The sequence below is a fragment of the Dendropsophus ebraccatus genome, chromosome 2, assembly GCF_027789765.1.
Source record: "Dendropsophus ebraccatus isolate aDenEbr1 chromosome 2, aDenEbr1.pat, whole genome shotgun sequence".
NCBI classification, from domain to species: domain Eukaryota; kingdom Metazoa; phylum Chordata; class Amphibia; order Anura; family Hylidae; genus Dendropsophus; species Dendropsophus ebraccatus.
The window spans coordinates 189,392,723-189,415,766 of NC_091455.1; the positions used below are offsets into that span (position 1 = coordinate 189,392,723).

General features: G+C 42.4%; 1 protein-coding gene across 2 annotated transcripts in view; it reads right to left on the reverse strand.

Annotated features, from left to right (window-relative positions):
- Positions 1-4,545: 4,545 nt before the first annotated feature.
- LARP4B (La ribonucleoprotein 4B) overlaps positions 4,546-23,044 on the reverse strand; it is a 59,352-nt gene continuing 40,853 nt past the window's right edge. The window contains exons 11-18 of one of the 2 annotated variants that reach the window (XM_069958922.1): positions 22,739-22,948; positions 22,285-22,391; positions 17,547-17,798; positions 17,322-17,367; positions 13,688-13,852; positions 9,496-9,620; positions 8,672-8,780; positions 4,546-8,078 (exon numbers count right to left, since the gene is read on the reverse strand). In XM_069958922.1, the coding sequence (XP_069815023.1) occupies positions 7,788-8,078; positions 8,672-8,780; positions 9,496-9,620; positions 13,688-13,852; positions 17,322-17,367; positions 17,547-17,798; positions 22,285-22,391; positions 22,739-22,948 (1,305 nt within the window). In that variant the 3' untranslated portion in view covers positions 4,546-7,787. The remainder of the gene's footprint in view (positions 8,079-8,671; positions 8,781-9,495; positions 9,621-13,687; positions 13,853-17,321; positions 17,368-17,546; positions 17,799-22,284; positions 22,392-22,738; positions 22,949-23,044) is intronic. The other variant, XM_069958923.1, reaches the window with a different exon arrangement.

Sequence of the window (23,044 nt, forward strand, 5' to 3'; positions counted from 1 at the left end):
GCTCAGCGGTGCTGCTGCCGGGCGGCTCACTCACTTCTCCTAGCTTCGCTGGAAGCTGCACGGTGAGCTCTGCTGCACACACAGTTGGGGTCAGGTATGGGTCGGCACATCCTCGCTTAACTGGCCACCGCACTCTGTCCCGCACAGGAGTCCTTGGCGCCTCCTTATCTTTTGTCAGTTCTTGAAGCAGCCGTGTGTGACGCTCTGCCCGGGACACAGATATATGTGCTACATCACTGAGTGACAGGGGCCGAGGATTCCTTCCTGTGCGGGAGAGAGAGAGAGCGGTGCCTGGTGGGGGGAGGATGTGCTGACTTATACCTGACCCCCTGCAGCCACTCAGTGACTGGGGGTAGATAAATAGATAGGACTCCTATCTATATGTCTCCTTTCTATCATCCACCTATCTATCATTTATCTATCATCCACCTATCTATCATCCACCTATCATTTATCTATCAGAATATATACTGTGGAGATAGATAGATAGATAGATAGATAGATAGATAATTGATAGATAGATAGATATAGCAAACATAGGCAGCACACTAAATGAACTGTGGCTGCCAGCATATGAATCCCAGACCTTGGACCAAGTCAGCTAGTAAAAAATACTCTGCAGCACTCCGATGGTAATACAAACGTGGATTTATTCCATATAACAATATGCAGCAAACTTTACAAGTAATACAGAATGTTTTAGCATCTCCTACGCCATTTTTAAGTGCCACTTGAAAATGGCGTAGGAGATGCCAAAACATTCTGTATTACTTGTGAGGTTTGCTGCATATTGATATATGGAATAAATCCACGTTTGTATTTATGGGGTTTTCAAAAGGGGTGTGGCTTTTAAAAGGGGCGTGTCATAATTATCGGTCGATTTATCGTTACCGCGGCTACATGTACAATAAACCGCGATATTGATTTAGGCCATTATCGCCCAGCCCTATTTGCTACTGCTCTGGACAGTTCCTGACTCAGCCAGAGCTGTCATGTAAATATAACATTTCCTGCAGGACATACAACAGTTTATAAGTATGGGAAGACATGATATCTTTAAATAGACGTAAATTACAAATCTATATAACTTTCTGACACCAGTTGATTTGAAAGAAAAACAAAAATTGTTGGACAACCCCTTTAAGTCCTCAGGTCTAATTGCAGAGACCCCCCTCTAACCATTAGATATAACCAAGGGAAGCACACAGCTGCATGCTTCACTCCACAACTCGGCACTTGATCCATCTATGCAGGATTCTATCTCCATCAAAAAAGTTGAAGTTGGCGCCAGACATTTCATCCACCTATATGTAATGATTGAAGGGGGTCTCATGCATAAGACCCCAACCAATTTCAACTATTGAAATGTCTGTGAAGCAATTCTAAAGTATATTTAAATTACAGTAACACTTTAACAAATAATTACATATAGCAAGATATACATCAATCTTGGCTATTCAGAAGTGCATGCATCTTATCACACTTAATAAGTCTCTACTAGAGATGAGGGAACCTGGAGCATGCTGGAGTCTATCCAAACCTGAGCGTTCGGCATTTGATTAGCGGCGGCTGCTGGAGTTGGATAAAGCCCTAAGGCTATGTGGAAAACATGGATATAGTCATTGGCTGTATCCATGTTTTCCAGACAACGTTAGAGCTTTATCCAAGTTCTGCAGCCCCCGCTAATCAAATGCCGATCGTTCAGGTTTGGATGGACTCCAGCATGCTCGAGGTTCGCTGATTTTCCCACCCGTTTTACACAGCATCCATCAACCTATGGTTGTATCCATGTTTTCCAGGCATCCTTAGGACTTATTCTCATGTTTCTTGAAACACAGAACCTACAGACAGGGAAGCCCTATAGTAAGTTCTTTTCCCGCTCCCAGCATTATGATACACCATGCCAGGCGGGGAAAGTGTTTGAATCTTTGCGGCACTGTAATGACACAGCTGCATCCAAAGGATGTGTGTTATACGAAACGTAGGAATAAGGCCTTGGGGCTGCATCCACCCTCTCAGTCAGCAGTAAACATACCGCGCACTCGAAATCAAAGCGAGTTTGAGAGTTACTCATCTCTTAAAAAAAAACAAAACAAAACATATCTGTATACGGTCCATAATTCTTGACAGTATAGGACCTTATTTCTATGCAGTAAGGTACACACCTGTTTTTATTTATTTTTTGGGGGTCTATTCTAATATTTTCAGAAAGTTCCGCAAGTAACGATCATCGTCCTGGGTCATAGCGTGAATGATTTCAGATGGTTCATCATAGCGGTCGTTTGAGATCATTATTACACCGTGGAGCTGCAGAAACTCATTTTCTGGTCCACTTCCTGTCTCCACTACTCTGGGTTCCCCCTCCCTTCTGAGACCAAAGTCACATGATCTGTCTCTTCTGTTGCCAGGCAAACTGTAACACCTCATCCATAACCCCACCCACCATTGACATCACACCAATCAGTGCACACCTGGCCAAAGGGCAAGGAAACAACAGAACAGTAACAGCCTCCCAAGCAGCATAGGGGAAAAGAAACTGTTGTTTCATCTCTCTCTCTCTCTCTCCAGATATTTTGTTTACAGGGTAAAGAAGCAGCAGATTGAGCCAGCAATGGGCAGATATGTGGCAGATGGCTTTGAGGTGCAATGCAGGCTGGGAAATATAGTTGCCTGGCCAGAGCCATCTTTGATACGGAATGGCTTTTAGAAAAACTTGTACCGCAGGAATGGTGGCAGCTAAAAAGACAGGAGACGGCTCAAAATACTCAGGAGGACTTGGTAAGACCAGCTAGCTTTTAGAGCATTTAACTTTTTAACTCTTGGGTGGAATACCCCTTTAATATGCTGCTAATTTATAAAGAGATGCATGCCTCCTAAAACATAAATTACATCTGTGACTGTGTGCCAGTCTGAACTCTAGGAGCAGGCATCTCCATCATGCAGCTCTAGTAAATGTGAAAAACATGGTTAAAACCCTTTATAATAAGCCACACCAACTTTCTAGAGTCAAAAAGACTGTAAAAACGGAACATTTTTGTACAAAACACAGGAATTTAAAAACACACACAAAAACACTCATGGGACCAATATATCTAAATAAAACAAAAAATGCACGCATGGTCATGTAATTTTCCTTATTGTACAATAACCCAAGTCCCATACACAGCACCTTTTGCTCTGTTAAAATGCAGCAGTCCAATGTTTGAATTATCCAGGGTTTGCATGCATACACCTGTATCACATTTCACCAACACCACTATGAATCTGGCTCAGTTCATCTTTAGTTACTGAGAGACTTCACATAGGAAGTAGGGGTAGCACTTAAAGGGGTTATCCAGCGCTACATGTTTTTTTTGTAGCGCTGGATAACCCCCTTTAAATAGTACTATGCACAGAAGAGAGAGGAAGAGTCTGGGACATGAACAAGTAATCCTGTGAGACCCTCTACTTCCTCCAGAGAATTAACACAATGATTGAAAGGTAAATCAAGGCTTTGTGCTTCACTCACCACCAAAAAAGTTCTGGACAGCTGTCACTTATGTAAATAGCACTGTATGTACACAGTGCTGCCTCCTGAATGTAACCTCAACCCCCTTTTGTTGTCCTCTTTAGCAGCAGTTCAGTGCTTAGAATATCCCTGCTTCTTTTCTTTCCGCTCACATAGCACCTTGCAAATCCAGTGCATCAATAACCCCCTCTATGACCAATCTATAGTACTAGAATACTATACTAGTACTAGAATTAAACCATTAGTGGGACAAGGCAAAAAAACGACTTTCTAACCCCTTCTAAATCTTCTCAGAAGTCGGGGGTCGTCTTATATGCCAGGCATGGTCGCCGCATATGGAGGGGGAGCTAAAAAAAGAAAAACAAACAGTTAACACACCTGTGACCTGTCCCCGGCAGCCATGTCTCCCTTCCAGTTTCTGTGGGGAAGCTCCCAAAGCCTCTGTCATTCTCCTGAAGCTCTCCCGGCAGCCGAGCTTCTCCGAGGCGCTCGGTTGCCCGGAACGGCTTCGGGAACCTCTGGTGCAGACAGTGCTCGTCACAGTGCCTGCGCTGGGAACGGGTCACAGGCGAGTCAACTTTTTTTTTTTTTTTTTTACCAGAAAATACCGTAAGTGGGTCTGTTAGATCCTTAATAGAGATGAGCACAACTAGAGCATGCTCAAGTCCGATTGTTTTGCATTTGATTACCGGTGGCTGAACAAGTTGGATGCAGCCCTGGGGAGTATGGGTAAACCTGTGGCAGTATCCACTTTTTCCAAGCCTGCCTAGAGCTGCATCCAACTTGTTCAACAACCGGTAATTAAATGCCAAACGATTGGACTGGAGCATACCTCTAGTTGTGTTCATCTCCCACTTTTTAAACTTTCCAAAAATTGTCCAATGCCTTTAAAAATTCTTACCACCCTTTATTCAGGCAATACTGATGTTCACATTATAACATATGTTGTGTTGTGTGTGGCTTTTTTTTATTGACCAGGAAAGGTAATTAACAAAGAACCTTTATTAAAGGAAAAAAGAAAACATAACAGTGCCTAAATCTTTATTTTTTTCATAACCTACATTTTTTTTTTCAAATTAGACATTTTTTTTTACATCGTATGTCACAAAAAAAAAATTAAATTACCAATACTTTACAGTTATGCTTGATTCCAGTCTTAATGGAAGAAATAGGACAAAGTGAAAAACCCTCAGATGTTTCTATTCCACGTAAATACAGTTGCGCAATTTCTAGTGAACTGCCTGCAGCTGTTAGTGTAAAAAAGATCCTCAACACAAATGGTTTAACCAGAAGAGCAGGAGATAGACAGATATGTACCACTTCGCTCCACCGTTGCTAGATACACCTCAAAGTCAGAACAAATATCTCAGTACAACACAGCGGCCTTCTGCTTCTAGAATACTGAAACAATTGTGGCTCTGCCTTAAGCGGGCTTAAAATAAAAAAATTTAAAAAAAAAAAAAAAATTAAAAAAGGAAAAATCCCCCAAACTAAAAACATTATCGTTAATAAACTGAAAACAATATATGTTCAAATCAAAATAACTTTTGCCATTGACAAAAGTGATTTTCTTCCAAAGTACTGCACACAGTATACTCTTGGGAATGTAAACAGTTGGTTTAGTATGACAAATGATACCTTGTTCTTCTACAGTAGGAGAAGACAAATTTTCCTATCTTCCCCTTTGAGGAGAAGTTCTTTTACCATTAAAAGAGCAGTTCTGCAACAGCTAAAGATCCATAAATGTTCATAAAATTGTAGTGTTGCAACTATAGGAGGCTCACATACAAAATACTGTATATTTTCAGTACTGCCCCTGTATAAAATCAGCTTTTGATGAATCAACCAAGAGTTATTCCAATTGAGCAAACACAAAAAAAGACAGACTCCTCTTGTGGGGGGAAAAATATAAATAAAAAAATTTATTCTGCGGAAGTGAAAAGAAATGATATAGTAAATCTGTCAGGTTCTTGTGCAAGGATAAAAGTTCACTATTTGTAGTGTGTGATGCGTTATGTACACCCGACACGCTCCTGGACAATTATCATGGCTGACATCATAACAAGCATGGTAAAAGCCACTATGTTATATAGAGAGGAAAAAAACAAACAAAAAATACAAACAAACGTAAAAAACCTGTAAAAAAAGGGTGACAGATTAATATCTAAAACCCCATTGTAACTGGCTCTGGGTATGTGTTGTTTGTCAGGTTAATATTTTGTTTTGCAGCATGCTTTGTCTAAAAGTAAAAAAAAAAATAAAATGTTCAAAATTTTGTAATTTTTTTTTTTTAGAATTTCTAAGTTTCTGGATTTACTATGAGAAAAAAAAGTGTGTTACATTAAGTCATAAAATCCTAACTGTCTCCCACTTCACAGGAAAAGTAATGGTAGAGAAAAGTGTGTCTGAAGAATGATGAAATGGATGAGGGTTTTACTTTCAGATAAGACTCTAGCAATCTCCCTTTTGCAGTGAATAGGCAAAGTCAGTTCAACACACCCAGTTTAAAAAAAAAAAAAAAAAAAATGGAAAAAAAAAGCAAACCACAACATTTAGTTTATCTACATCCAGCTTAACAGCAACATTTATAATATATCAACAATAATTTTTTAGCATTTTTCGTAGGGTACCTTTTTAAATGTTCTGATTATTTACAACTGTACAAGCAAAGCACACACTTCCAAGTGCACATATTTAATACAGTATTGACTATTTGCATTTACATTTCAACAATCTGGAAAAAAAAACAAAAAACCCCCAAAAAACATAAAAACGCAAAAAAAAAATGTTCGAGATCTTGAAGGTATATTACAAAACTGTTGCTAGTTCCTGTACAACAGTGTTATTACTCAGGTCAGTCATAACAGAGGTGCACACTGAAACCAAGTAATTTATTTTATTTTTTTTTTTAAACTTTTTTTTTTTATTTTTTTTATTTTTTTTTTGTATTTCACTCAAGCTAACCCGGGAGGGGTCAGACTTAATTAAATCTAAGCTGTCTTATACAAAAGTTAAGGCAAAGTCATTTTCAAGTTTAAATAAAATTCAAGTCTTTAAATATTGGATGGAAATATTTTTTTTAAAAAAATCCTAAAACAAATAGGAAAAAAGGAAGAGAAAAAAAAAAGAAAAGAAAAAGCCAAAAAAAAAAAAAAGTTGTTTAATTCTTCTTTGACTGCCTGAATCTGCAATTTATCTTGCAGGCTCCTCCGGCAGCATTAAAGAGAGAGGAGCAGGGAAAAAAATAAAAAAAAAGGGAAAAACAAACACGCCTGGAATAAACTGTACCCTACAGCGTAAACTTTCGCTGCTCTGAATACTTTTTAAACTTTACATATTTCAAACTAAAATAATTTAGATTCTTCTTTATTAGAAACGTGCTAAATTTAGTGCATCCTTGTCCTTCAAAAAGTATTTAATGTGTACAACCTGCAATAAACCTTTTATTCCCAAGGTGGTTATGACATCTCCCACCGTTATATATAGATATATATATATTTTTATATATATGCAAGTCGATATATAGAAAACGAAAATTCTAATACATCAGCCCGTTTTCTTGGTCAAAAACGGAAAAGTTCATGGCAACTGGGAGATGTCATTGAGTAGTTACCCTTGGTGCAGCATGGCATTAAAAAAGGATCCGTGGGGCAAAAGGGAAAAGTAAAAAAAAAAAAAAATTATATTGTATAAAGGACCAATAGTTGTTAAGATTAGAGGGTTAAATGAAAACCTACATGGAGCAGAGATATAAAGCAGTAAGTGCTTGAACTCTTCTCTAATTTCTTTAAGAACAATGTGCTTTGAAACATCTGACTACGTTAACTTGTGTTCTGGAAATGTGAAGCTGGATAAGAGTTAGTAGCACGGTGAAACAATCGCTGTCCAAAAAAAAAAAAAATCTACATAAACCCTTAAAACATGTCAAGTAATGTAACGGAAAAGGGAGCGGAACCGAAAGTATTTTAGTAGCCAGTTCTTTTTGGTAGCATTCGAAGCTAATGCTAAAAAAAGGAGAAAATAAGGTATGTCCACTACAGAGTTAAAAAAAAATACAAAAAAAAAAAAAAAAGTTCCTTGAACTTCAATATCCAAAGGATGAGTGGTACATACTGGCATTACTTGATGTGGGGGAGGGGGGGGGGGGAAATGTATGTGAAAATACTTATCACAAGTGTCTGTAACTACAGAGCCTTATCCAGCAACTCATTCAGTAATACATGGGTGTGGCGTGACAGCTAATGTGTGATGTGTAGGTCTCCCTTTGGCCTTTTCCCTTCTACTGAGGAGATTTTACTGGGCTTCCAGGTTCCTTATTTACACGCTTCCCAACAGCCAGAGGAGGTGGAGGAGATCTACGCCCTGATAGTCTCCTCTGGTCTTTGGGCCGCCCTGGGTTTGATTTTGCAGGAGGGGTGTCTCTGGCTTTTTCTACTGCTGTGTCGTTCACCTTCCTTTCTTCTTTGACACAAGCGGTAGAGTTTTGCTTCTGTTCTTTCGAGGGCTGTATTGTAGGGCCATCCTTGCTTGTTCTCTGGCAAATCTCTGCATAACTGGGCTTTCTTAATTCCTATTGAGAAAAGCAATTAAACAATGTAATATAAAAAAGGGAAACTTAAAAGAGTACCTAAAAAACACACCAAACTTGACATGGCAGAAAAAGTTCTTAATCGATCAGGTTCTGAGTAGAGATGAGCGTGCTCGAGTCCATCCGAACCCGATCGTTCGGCATTTGATTAGCGGTGGCTGCTGAAGTTGGATAAGGCCCTAAGGCTATGTGGAAAACATGGATATAGTCATTGGCTGTATCCATGTTTTCCAGACAACCTTAGAGCTTTATCCAACTTCAGCCGCCCCCGCTAATCAAATGCCGAACGATCGGGTTTGCATGGACTCGAGGTTCGCTCATCTCTAGTTTTGAGTATTCAGACCATGACTGATCGGCAGAACAAGTGGAAAGACAAACTTTTGGGTAACGCAATGGGAGTAAAAGCATGGCACACTGACTTCTCCTGATCAGTCGTGGTCTGAACACTCACCCACACAGACCAACTGATCAAGACTCTGACATGTCAAAAGATTTTTTTCATTAACAGCGCCCATTTATGATACCAGGTAAAAATGCAAAAATAATACACAAACAGTATGTTTGCAGGTACTCACTGTAGCAGCTCCATTGACCTGAATAGATTTACTAGCGGTACTGAGTGTGTTTGAAATCCTTTCGATAGTTGGAGACTCCCGTTGCTGAATATCAACTACTTTAGATTCACTGGGGAGGAAAGAAAAAAAAAATACAAATTAAAATGTTACAGGTTTGTTTTACATGGTCATAATACAAATTCTAAAATACTCCCCCAAATCAGACATAGCGCCTCCCCTTCTGGAAAAGTGTTAACCATTACCTGCTCTTATCTACTAACCAGCATTCAACTTCTGATCCAATAGCTGATCGTTGCCATTCAAGTTTAAATATCATCAGAAGCTGGCTGTCCATGGCTCAATGATGAAACATCCGAATCCGTATCTGCAGTGACAACCCGCTCAGCCAATCACTGACAGACTGGAGAGTGCTGCAGCCAGTGATCAGGGGGCTGTCACTGCACATACTGGTTCAGAAGTGTCAGCAGGGAGCAGGGACACAAGAGACAAGGCAGGACAACATTGGGGAAGCATGGAGAAGTAAGCATAACATCTTTATTATTTTCTATATACCAAGAACCCCTTTAAGGCAAGAGCTGCACGGAAGTGCCCCACCACATGATAAACAAGTCGACTAATAAGCTCTGTAAGTGAGTGCTCACATACCCAGCTTATCTGGCCTTACTCCTTGTGTTTAGGTGTCATTCAGATCTCAATGACTCAAGTCTGATTTCTCGGCTATAAAGTAATTCGCATATTCTTGCAGACCTTAAATATCGTAACTTACTTGTGAATGGTACGGGGGGGGGGGGGGGGAAAAAAAAAAAAATACATGGAAAACTTACTCTGGAGAATGTGACGGAGAGGGAGGACTCTGGTAGGTCACCGGCAGGACAGTAGGGGCTGGCAGCAGTGGTTCCCGTGGAATTCCAGAGGGGACAGTGTTTGTACTTGCATCTACATTTATATTCTACAAATACAGGGGAAAAAAGGGAAAATATAGGTGAAACCGCCCAAAGCTGACCGACCATGCAGAAACTAATTCCAATAAAGTTACATCTAGCCGATTTTATAAAGACTAAACTAGTGATGTCTTGAAAAGGAGCAATGAAGTGTATGTATGGGCTTTACTTGTACAGTGTACAATACAATTAAGTACATATTCCTGCATGTCCTCCAAACTTTAGATGGAAAATAGAGATTTCTATGAACTCCTCTCTAAACACATTTAGGGTGCCTTCACACTTAACGTATCACTGCGTTTTTAACGTTGCGTTTTTGGTGCGATTTTTACATGCGCGTTTTGATTTTTACATGAAAATCATGTGAAAATCAAAACGCGCAAGTAAAAATCGCACCAAAAACGCAGCGTTAAAAACGCAACGATACGGTATGTGTGAAGCTACCCTTAAGCACTGACAATGGGCAATATACCCACTGTAAGACAATGGCAAAATTGCAGCCTTCCATCTGAGTCTTATCTTGGAGATCCCCCTGATGCTGAACAGAATGGATATTGCTTACATCATTTTGTTTAGCCGTTCACCTAATACGTGGGAGAATGGTTTTGGTGCTGCGACCTACGCACACTGATGTGTATAGGCTGACAGCTGTCTGCTATACACAGTATATGTGTATATATAGTATATACAGACAACTGCCAAGCAGAGGGAGCTCATGAATATGGAGGACTACTGAGCAGGGCTCCAGACTAAAAAATTTACCTAGGAGCCATTGGCTCCTAACCTGAAAAATTTAGGCGCCAAATAGAATATTTGGTCGCCAACATTTGAAACCATGTAAAATTAATGTTATGGTAAATGGGACTTACTGTGTGCAGAGGCCGCGGCAGCCTCCTCCTCCCTTACTGTGTGCAGAGGCCGCGGCAGCCTCCTCCTCCTTTACTGTGTGCAGAGGCCGCGGCAGCCTCCTCCTCCTTTACTGTGTGCAGAGGCCGCGGCAGCCTCCTCCTCCCTTACTGTGTGCAGAGGCCGCAGCAGCCTCCTCCTCCTTTAGATTCTCTCTTTTCTTAGTTTGAAAACGTTCAACATGGAAACTTGCAACTTGACAACCATATCCAGTCTGACAACCATATCCAGTCTGACAACCATATCCAGTCTGACAACCATATCCAGTCTGACAACCATATACAGTCTGACAACCATATACAGTCTGACTCAGTACTTCAGCTGCACTTGGCTAGCCTTTTAATGAGGCTTACTCTTCTGAACTTGAACTTAAAGGGAACCTGTCGACCCCCGTGCCGGGGTGACAGGCTCCCAACCCCCCGTTAGAACCCCCTTTACTCACTTAATCCCGCCTGGTCCAGCTTCTGAAGATGGTCGGGTCACGGAGATCTCAGCCGCTGCAGCCCGGCGCGCGCTGAGAGATGAGTCCAACGCTCATAGAGAATGACGGGAGAGTCCAGCGCTCCGTCATTCTCTATGAGCGTTGGACTCATCTCTCAGTGTGCGCGTCGGGCTGCAGCGGCTGAGATCTCCGTGACCCGACCATCTTCAGAAGCTGGACCAGGCGGGATTAAGTGAGTATAGGGGGTTCTAACGGGGGGTTGGGAGCCTGTCACCCCGGCACCGGGGGTGACAGGTTCCCTTTAAAAGCTTGCAACAGTCTATACATACTGAGCTAGACTTATGACTGCAGCCATAGTGACCCCCCACAAGATGTGTATATAGATAGATATATCTCTCACCTAGTGACTAATGCAAGTGACCCCCTACAATACAGACACCTGAGGGGCCCTGATAATAATAATTGTGCATATATCTATCTCCCAGTGTCTGCAGCCAGACTTATAGATGGCCCCCTCCCCTTATAGATGACCCCCTCTACCCCATTATAGATGCCCCCTCCTCCCCCCCATTATAGATGCCCCCTCTCCCCCCCATTATAGATGCCCCCTCTCCCCCCCCCCATTATAGATGCCCCCCTCTCCCCCCCATTATAGATGCCCCCTCTCCCCCCCCCCATTATAGATGCCCCCTCTCCCCCCCCATTATAGATGGCCCCCTCCCCTTATAGATGCCCCCTCCTCCCCCGAATTATAGATGCCCCCTCCTCCCCCCCATTATAGATGCCCCCTCTCCCCCCCCATTATAGATGCCCCCTCTCCCCCCCCCATTATAGATGCCCCCTCTTCTCCCCCCATTATAGATGCCCCCCTCTTCTCCCCCCCATTATAGATGCCCCCTCTCCCCCCCCCATTATAGATGCCCCCTCTCCCCCCCCCCATTATAGATGCCCCCTCTCCCCCCCCCCATTATAGATGGCCCCTCTCCCCCCCCCATTATAGATGGCCCCCTCCTCCCCCCATTATAGATGCCCCCTCCTCCCCCCCATTATAGATGCCCCCTCCTCCCCCCCATTATAGATGCCCCCTCCTCCCCCCCATTATAGATGCCCCCTCCCCCCCCCCATTATAGATGCCCCCTCCTCCCCCCCATTATAGATGCCCCCTCCTCCCCCCCATTATAGATGCCCCCTCCTCCCCCCCATTATAGATGCCCCCTCCCCCCCCCATTATAGATGCCCCCTCCTCCCCCCCCATTATAGATGCCCCCTCCTCCCCCCCCATTATAGATGCCCCCTCTCCCCCCCCATTATAGATGCCCCCTCTCCCCCCCCATTATAGATGCCCCCTCCTCCCCCCCATTATAGATGCCCCCTCTCCCCCCCCCATTATAGATGCCCCCTCTCCCCCCCCATTATAGATGCCCCCTCTTCTCCCCCCCCCATTATAGATGCCCCCTCTTCTCCCCCCCCCATTATAGATGCCCTCTCCCCCCCCCATTATAGATGCCCCCTCTTCTCCCCCCCTTATAGATACCCCCTCCCCTTATAGATGCCCCCTTTCCCCCCCCCATTATAGATGCCCCCTCTTCTCCCCCCCTTCCCTTGAAGATGGCCCCCTCTCCCCCCCTTGAAGATGGCCCCTCTTCTCCCCCCATTATAGATGCCCCCCCCCCCTCTCCTCTATGCTAAGCAGTATTTAAAAAAAAAAAAAAACACACAAACTCACCTGACAACCCGCTCCCCAGGCGATCCTCTTCTTCTTCGGACGCTGTCCCCGGCTGATGCGCGGCTGCCGGGAGTGTCCCATCCTATCCCCGGCAGCGCGGCGCGTCAGTGAGCTCCCTGTACGCCGGGGCTGTGACTTCTGACACAGGAAGCGTCTCTGACGTGCGCTTCCTGTGCCGGAAGTCAGGGCCCCAGGCAGCTCACTGATGTGCCGCGCTGCCGGGGATAGGTCGGGACACCCACGGCAGCCGCGCATCAGCCGCGCATCTTAAAGAGACAGCGCGCCGCCGCCGGGGCCAGTCGCAAATGGCGCCCAGATTAATAAATCTGGGCGCCATTTGCAAAATGTCGGTCGCATTGGCGACCATTTTGGTCGCCATCTGGAGCCCTGCTGAGCACCAGCACATAATAAAGAGGACTGAGATGCGGTGCTCAGAGTCTTCATTAGTCAGAAGGAAATCTTCGAATCCCTGGCATAGAACAATGTAAGTTCACTCTGTTCAGCTTCTCTATCACCATCTATAGATAGGGCAGCATAAACCTACTGACTCTCTTTAAGGTGATATAAACAAAGCCTTAGTGTCCATTTTAACTAAGCTACAAGCAATTGCTAATACCGTATAGCCTGGCCCCCCTCTTAACTGAAAAATGGATGAAAATACGTGCAATGGAGGTAATTCTGTACTATTTTGAGAACCCTCAGCAGAACCTGATTGACCCCATTATAGGTCAATGAGAAGGATTTCATTATTGTGTCACGGTTCCAGTTTTTAATGGAAGCCGTCATGTAGATGTGAACAAAGCCTTATCTCTGTTTACTGAAACATTAACGTTCACCTAATGGGAAATATGTTACCTGCCAATGCCCACAGAGCCTGGCAGTGCCATGATAGCTGCCAGCACACTGCATTAGCCAAACAAGATAAAATAAAGGAGCTGTAAGAACACACAAACTTCCCGGGCCTTCGGCCATCACTGTGCCAACATGGAGGGTGACCTTACCTTATCTTTTGATGTGCTTATTACCAAATTAGATAATCTGTTCTCAAAGAAGTCTTCAGGTTTTAAATTGCCAGCAGCACCGGGTAAAGGAGGGAAACTTGACAGCCCTAATTCAAAGCTAGGAGAAGGAGGCTTAATGGGTGGAGGCGACTGCGTCTGTCCCCTCTGGAGAATGGAAAGAAAGGGGCAACATCTAATTAATAACCATTAATACAGCAAATTATTATTATTATTATTATTAGGTTCATCAATAAAAGTTATCTTAATGTGTCTATGCGGATTAACTGTAATAACTGTAGTGCAATGGGGAGGCAGGGCTGGCAACTGTACAGATCAGCACTGTAACTGTATAGTATAAAGTGCCAGGACTAGTTTTGAATGAGGTCTCTGTCCTGACCCAAAATAAAGAGGTTATCAAGCATTAGAAAAACATAGCCACTTTCTAGCAGAGACAGCACCACTCTTGTCTCCAGTTTGGCTGCAGGTTTTGCAACTCAGTTCTACTGAAGTGAACGGAGCTTAATTGCAAACCGCACCTGAACTGGAGACAAGAACAATGCCATAAACGGTAAGGCCATAAATATGTGCCACTGTAAAACAATCTTTCTATGGGCGTTTAAACAACGACTTGCATCTATCTAATGTGTATGCAGACCTTAAAGTGACACTGTCACCTCCTTTTTGCATTCTGACATCTCTACACAGGTGTAAAGGGTAAATTTAGCGGTTTTCATACCTTATTATATATCATACGTCATGGTGCTTGTTCAAGTAAAAAGTCATCTTTTATCAACGGCAGATTGCGTTAAGTAGGCGGGGCCTCACGGCATTAGCGCCACTTAGCCCAGCCCACAACGCCACAGTTGGGCCGCCCCCTCACCAGCCATTGAAACAGGCTGGCTGAAAGGTCTAGACCCCACCCCTTTATGTCGGTCATCCAATGGGCGTCAAGGGGGCGGGGCCAACGGTATATGATATGATATGACGTATGATATGAAATAAGGTATGAAAAACGCAAAATTTACCCTTTACACCTGTGTAGAGATGTCAGAATGCACAAAGGGGGTGACAGTGTCACTTTAATGTGTCACTGTCCTTATAACTTTCAAAATCTAAAACAGTAGATGTGATATAAAGCAAGTTTGCAATTTACATTCATTATTTTTTTTAAGTTATCATGGAGAACACGGCACTTTGTTTTCTGTCTTTTCCTCTTCAAAAAAACAGGAAACCGTCAGAAAACAGGAAGTTCTGTGTTTCCCAGGCCATCTGAGCGCTCACAGAGAGAGGGCAGTCATGTGATTGATGGACACATTGAGCTGTGACTCTCTGTACTGGCCGGGTGGGGGGGGGGGGGGGGGGGGGGGGGGGAACACTTGACAGGTCCTAGGGACAGGATTGTTAGATATGAGCTGCGGGAGAAGGGCGCGACTAAGTGCTCACTATGATCTTAGGGCCCTATTCCACCGGACGATTATCGTTCAGATTATCGTTAAATCGTTCGAATCTAAACGATAATCGTTCGGTTGAAACGCAGTTAACGATTAACGACCGACTGAGAAGCCGTTGATTGCTTTATAAGACCTGGACCTATTTTTACCGTTGCTCATTCGCAAATCGTTCACATTGAATAAGACGTTGTTCGGTCGTTCGCAGTAGATACGAACGCAAAAACGGAAAAAAAAAAACAATCGCAAATACGATAAGTAACGATTATCGTTCCATGGAAATGAGTGAACGTTTTCAGGTCTTTTGCAATAGTGGTCGTTTGAGATCGTTAACGATTATGTGAACGATAACACTGGTCAACAGCCAAAAAGGTTCCGACATGAAAACAGTTACATTTAACTAATTTTGGGGTGCTGAGATCGAAAACGATGTTGAAATTTAGAAATTGGCTCTACTTTTCAAGATACAGACGTACTTTCTATACTTCTCACAGCCTGTGATACAATACTGGGGAAAGTTTGCATCATCAACTGGTATATTGCATCATCTTAGAATGACCAATAGTTATGGTATAAGGCTAGGTTCACACTGCGTTTTTGTTTTTAGTGTTTTTCATCCGTTTTTTTGCAAAAAAAAAAAAAAACAAAAACATGCATTTGTGTGCATCTGTTTTGATCTGCTTTTCCATTGACTTCCATTATAAAAAAAAAAACAGATCTGTTTCTTTTAACGGACACAAAAGTAGTGTCAACCCTACTTTTGTGTCAGTTAAAAAAATGGATCCGTTTCGATCCTTTTTTTTTTTTTTATAATGGTAGTCAATGGAAAAACGGATGTACAAAAACGCAGTGTGAACCTAGCCTTAGGTATCCGGGTAAATGGAACCCATCAATGCTTGCAGATTACTGTTGGACAGTTATCAGAGACAATCCCATGTATAAATACAAAAGACGTGTAAATGCACCGAGTAGCCATTGAATAAGGACCTACATTCTAGAGTTCAATAAACATAATTAATTTGTAAAAAATTCTTAGATCTGCCTGTAAATTGTAGTTGATGTCAGATAGAACTAAGTTTCCTATGAATATATTTTATGATCAGTAAACTTGCTTCCTTATGATTGCAGAAGTTATAAATATGTCGGCTATTATACTGTATTCTATACAATTCACAAAACAGTAACATGAGAACTCTTCCATATCATAGAAACTAGAGCCAATTCACATTTTTCCTTGTGATATTTGAATTCAGCACATGAAAATCATTAAGAAATGGATAATTTTATTTCTGAACCAAACAACTTTTGAAAATTTGTTGACCATTGTAATCGTTCGGTGGAATAGGGCCCTTAGACTGCTGTAGACGATCCTCAGAGACCCTCTTCTGGAGAGAGATTGTTTTTCTCGCTACTCGCATAATAGTTAAAGTAAAACTGTCACCTCCTTTTTGCATTCTGACTTCTCTACACAGGTGTAAAGGGTAAACTTAGCGGTTTTCATACCTTATTTTATATCATACGTCATGGTGCTTGTTCAAGTAAAAAGTCATCTTATCAACTGCAGATTGTGTTATGTGCGCGGGGCCTTGTGGCATTAGCGCCACTTAGCTCCGCCCACAACACCACAGTTGGCCCCGCCCCCTCTCCGGCCATTGGAACAGGCTGGCCGAAAGGTCTAGACCACACCCCCTTTACGCCGGCCAACCAATGGGAGTCAAGGGGGCGGGGACGACTGCAGTTGTGGGCAGGGCTAAGTGGCGCTATTACCGCGAGGCCACGCCCACTTAATACAATCTGCAGTTGATAAAAGGACACTTTTTACTTGAACAAGCACCATGACGTATGATATGAAATAAGGTATGAAAAACGCTAAATTTACCCTTTACACCTGTGTAAAGATGTCAGAATGCACAAAGGGGGTGACAGTGTCACTTTAAGGATCTGCACACCCAGACCGCTACCGTCATAAGTGCTTTTTTTTTTTTTTTTTTAACTGCCAGTGCCCATTTAAAAAGTGGTTATTCAGGATTATCTGCTTTAAAATACAGTCCTGTCCTCAGGTTGTGTGTGGTATTACAACTCCGCCTTATTTACTTTACTGGAATGGAGATGCAATACCACAAAAACTGGGGCAAGAGTAGCACTATATCTAGAAGAAAGCACAAACCAGTTTCTTTACTACTCACCACAAACTTATCATCCCTTTTCTTCCTGTAGCCATAAGAATTTTTCCTAAGGATTAAAAGAGAGAACTTGTTATCCAAGAAGCGATAAAATTAATATTTTGTACAAAACAAAAAGGCAAACACTGATACAAATCCATTATAGACGTCACGGGTTCCTGGTAGTTAAGAAAAGAGACTTTTGTTACAAGCATACAACATCGGTGGTCTCAGCGCACGCAAACTCACCTCCCCCTCCCAAGACCAGGGGAGGTATCAATAGTGGTAGGCTCCACTCGCCCAGTACCGACATCCCTCTTGACAAAAGTTGCCGTATTCGGCATTCTTGTTCTAGTCTGTCCTGGCTGTCGTGCTGGTGGCCCTCGCACACCATTGATTAATCTATCAGTAGTAAAGTTGAAGATAGTTGGACCGTCAAGAAGTGCCGTACCCCTATCAGTACTAGGTATTGTGTGTCGAAGGTGAGACTTGCCAGGATTCCTAGAGAATTATTAAATACAGAAGTTGCAAGTAAAGAGAAGATTCAAATAAAATATTCTGTTTCTTGAGGTGAGGTTGGCAGCACACAGCATTCATGTAAACAGTATGGCCGTCCATGCTTCACTACACATACGATGCTTCATCAGGGAGCACAGATCTAGCCTCTACCATGATGAAGAGCTTCCCTCCTTACTGGTGGGGACACAGACTACAGGCTTGTCACTGCTGCCTAATAAGAACAGTCTGATGGACCAGAAAGGGAAGAGCGATGCAGCCTATGCTGGTCCTAGCCAAACCGGAAGAACAACCAGCCCCACGATAACCAGATCCAAAGTATTTACTGTGGGGTTCCATATTAAAGTTTAAAACAATTCCTTATTCACAAAACAGTCTGCAGACAAAATCCTACCAGATAAGATGTCCTTAAAGGGGGAATTCTAGAGAATTTTTTTATCAACTTGTGTCAGAAAAGTTATACAGATTCCAGTACTTATCAGATGCTGTATGCCCTGCATGAAGTGGTGTATTCTTTCCAGTCTGACACACTGCTCTCTGCTGCAACCTCTGTCCGTGACAGGAAAAGTCCAAAGCAGGAGCAAATCCCCATAGAAAATGTCTCCTGCTCTGGACAGTTTCCATCATGGACAGAAGTGGCAGCAGGAAAGAATACACCACTTCCTGGAGGACATACAGAAGCTAAGAAGTACTGGAAGACTTTATTATTTTTTTTTAAATAGAATTAAATCTGTCTAACTTTTCTGACATTGGAGAAGAAAAAAAAATTGTTTTCAAATCAACTAGAGTACCCTTCTAAAGCCTTCAATATTAGGTAAATTTAGGCTGGCTTCACAAATGGAAATACATAACCAATGTCTAACAAGCCCACGGAGTATCACTAGCCAAATGCATGCAGAACTAGTGTGGTCCTGGTAAATGTTTAGTTAGTATGACTATTACAGAGCATAGGTGTGTCAGTCAACAGATGATGCAGACAAGCAATGAAGTCCGAACAGTCGCAGTGAACCAAAAACAGTGTGAATATGGCCTTGATCCATCAATATCCAACTTTTTATTTATGAAAATCCGGATTATTATATTCCGGTTGTCAGCTGAATGAAACTCATCCAAATCCCAATGAACCACAGAACATTATACATACCACCCTCTATACCACTGGTGTCAAACTTGGGTTCTCCATCTATTGCAAAACTACAATTCCCATAAGCCATAGCTTTAGCTGCCCAGGCATAATGGGAGTTGTAGTTATTCAAGAGCTGGAGGACCGCAGTCTATCCACAAGTATCAGTGAGGAACAAATGATGATCAGTCCAAGTCTTATCACACATATACAGCTATATAATGTATACATTAGAGATCTAAAACTTTAACTATTTCTTTGGCTTCTGTTACAATTGTGATTGAAAATGTCCTTGTCATTTGAAAAAAAGGTTTTGACTGGATCAGACCAACAGTGATCACTAAAATAGGACAGGAGAGGTGCATGGCAAGTCAGCTTCTCTCCCTGGCTCATTGCATCCTCCATCTCACTGCACAGGACAGGGCCTCAGTCTTATTATAGAATCTATCTCCTGCAGTGAGCCTGGAAAGGAAGCGCTCAGCCGCAGGCTTCTCCCACCCTGTTGTGGTGAGGAGACTCGATCCAAACTTTGGACTCTCTGTGACAAGGAGAATGTCTTCGAGCACAGGTGTCAAACTCAGGCCCAGCTTTGGTTGTCCAGGCATGATGGGAGTTGTAGATTTGCAACAGGTCTGAGAGTTTGACACCCCTGTCTCAGAGCTTTATTGAGAAGTGCACAAGTCGTTCACAATGATTCTTTAGTTACTTAATAGACTATATAGAAAACATCTACTTGTTACTTTATTTTTCAATTTTTTTCTTAAAAATAAAACCACATTCCAGCACTTAACAAAAGCGCAGACAGTACTATTAATTATTACAATAAAGCCATAATGTTATGGTAGCAGATATATGGGAGATTTACTAAGCAGCATGCAAAAGAAAGCTGGCCTCATTGTGCTAACACATGCTATACATTAAATGGGTTTTTGTCACTTTTTTTTTTTAAGATTTTGAGTTTGCAAATAGGTTTAGGAAGAAACTATAAAATGTCAGATTTATTATACATCCTGTTAACCTCAATTTTTGACTCGTGAAAGTCTAGGTACCGAGACCTCCATCAATTACTGAAACAAACAGAAAGAAGTACTGGGCTTAACAATGTGCCCTTAGAGCTGTGTCTGGTTGTACTTGGCTGATCAGCGAAATGTAGGGTTACTGGTGTAATGGCTCGTAATAATTCAGAGTCTGTACACAGTTATGGTTGGGTTAACACCATGTTTTGTGTATGTTTAAAGGAGAAGTCCGGCAAAAATGTTTATTAGTTGCATTGTCACAAAAAGTTATACAAATGACCAATATACACTTATTATGCTAAATGCCCATAAAGTGTTTTTTCCCTGCACTACTGCGTCAAGGCTTCACTTCCTGGATAAAATGGTGATGTCACGACCTGACTCAGAGCTGTGCGGGCTGTGGCTGCTGGAGAGGAGGATGGCAGGGGGACACTGAGGGACACAGGGCACTGGAGGGACACTGAGCATCTCTCTGCCATCATCCTCTTCAGCAGCCACAGCCCACACAGATCTGGGAGTCGGGTCGTGACATCACCATGTTATCCAGGAAGTGACATCACCATGTTATCCAGGAAGTGAAGCCTTTATGCTGTAGTAAGTGCAGGCAAAAAAGCACTTTATGTGCATTTTCAGTAATAAGTGTATATTGGGGATTTGTATAACTTTTAGGACAATACTTTAATAAAAACTTTCGTCGGACTTCACCTTTAACATACATTTAAAGCGTACCAGTCACTAAAAGTAACATAACAGACATGTCAAAAGTTACTGATCACAGTTGCAGTTACATTTTTCTGTTTATATCTATTGACGTGTCAAAAGTAATTTGACATGTTTAACACTGTTGAAAGGGTATACATTAAAGTGGTGCAGCAGCAGGATCTGTTTCCCACTGACGTACAACGTAAAGGATTGTAAAATGGACTGCAAAGCAGTGAACTCAGCCTTAGGGCCCTATTCCACCGGACGATTATCATTCAGATTATCGTTAAATCGTTCGAATATAAACGATAATCGTTCGTTTGAATAGCAGTTAACGATTAACGACCGAACGAGAAATCGTTCATCGCTTTATAAGACCTGGTCCTATTTTTATCGTTGCTCGTTCGCAAAACATTCGCAAATCATTCGCATTGAATAAGACGTCGTTCGGTCGTTCGTAGTAGATGCGAACGCAATGGCGAAGAAGTAGCGAAGAAAAAACAATCGCAAATACGATCATAAGTAACGATTATCGTTCCATGGAAATGAATGAACGTTTTCAGGTCTTTCGCAATAGCGGTCGTTTGAGATCATTAATCGTTAACAATTATGCGAACGATAATTGTCCGGTGGAATAGGGCCCTTACCCTACCCTCTGCGGGGAGAGCCAAGCCAAACACAGCTAAAGGTGTACAGAACTCAGCTGATCACTTCTGTTCGTCAGTTCAGCTATGGGTGGGGGTGTAGATGCTTGAATAAAACTTCCAGCAGATGCCTGGGATAGACATATATCTAACCTAATATAATAAAGAAATTACATAAAGGGCAGACTAGATGAACTAGGTGGCCTTTTTTAGCCCACAATCTGTGCTTTGATGATTCTCCACATCTGAATCCTGGCAGATGAAATGGTGAACACTTTCTGAAACTGATTGGACACATTAAAGGGGTTATCCAGTGCTTCAAAAACATGGCCACTTTCTTTCAGAGACAACACGACAGGTGCGGTCTGCAATAAAGCTCCATTCACTTCACTAGAAACTGAACAGCAAAACCCCACCCAAGCTGGAGACAACAGAGGGGCTGTCTCTGGAAGATAGTAGCCATGTTTTTGTAGCGCTGGATAACCCCTTTAAGTGTGGGCTCTGTTCTTTGGTTCAAAATGGTGATGTAGAATATGCCATGGCAAGAGATGGAAGAAAGTGGAAAAATAAGAGTTTACCATGATATCTATCAAACTTTGATACACCAGGCCCCACTGTGAAATTCAGCAGAGCGTGTGCCTGTCTGGTCCTCTATGTGTGCATTGGTTCTCTTCTACTAATGCAACTCTCCAAGTGACACAACTCAAAAATGACATAGGAATGGATGAACACCCCAATAAAGGATCGCTGCAGGAGCAAGGATCACAAGCAACACCCAAAGCTGCAGCAAAGCACCAGCCCTAAAGAAAAAGGACTTCTAAAAATCATTAACGGGACCCAAACATTACCATCCCCCCCCCCCATCTACAAAGCTGATTCCAATTTATAACAGCTAGCCTAAAGCATTTGAGCCATCACTGTGCACAAAGGGTTAAGTCTGCAGTAATACAAGACATTTAATAATAGGAGTATAACACTGCACTTGCCTGTTCCTTGGTGTGTAAGGTCGTAAAGACGTCAAGGGTGATGCTGTTGGCTTGAAAGTAGGAGATGTAAACCCATTTATGAATCCAGTATTGGGAAAAGGAGTCACCTAGAGGGGGGGGGGACAGACAAGAATGACTAATGATAAATGGATGGTAACATATTAAGCTGGAAAACTATTGATTCTGTATCCTCTATCTGCAATGCTGAAACAATTCCGCATATTCCATATATTCCGCAAATAGTAATAAAACCAACTATAATGTGATTACTTTATGAACCATGAACAGCTACTTGCAGTAAGGTTTTTTTTTTTTTTTTTTATTACCCAAACCTTACTGCAAGTGGCAGTATATTATATATATATATATATATATATATATATCCATCCACCAGCCTAAAGGGCATTCACATGTGTGAATGCCCCCTCAGGTAAAAGAAAAAACAGGAACGTACCAACGAAGGGTCTAGGTAGCTGTGTGCAGTGGACCAGGCCGGGGGTGTGATGAGGCTGTAGAGCGGGAACTGCTGCTGCGGACTGTACACTGGAGGCAAGTAAAACGATGTTGTATACCGCTGTTGTGTGTAAAGATTCATGTCCAGAGGTCGGTAACCATTCTTAGGCAAAAAGGTATTTATCGCGATCGCCTTTGCCTTTATTCTAGCCTGGAAACATATACAAGTCAGGAAAGGTAAATACTTATACATGCATTAAAAATAAATTATAGTATTGCCTGCTGTATGTATGTGAGTCTTGGCTAT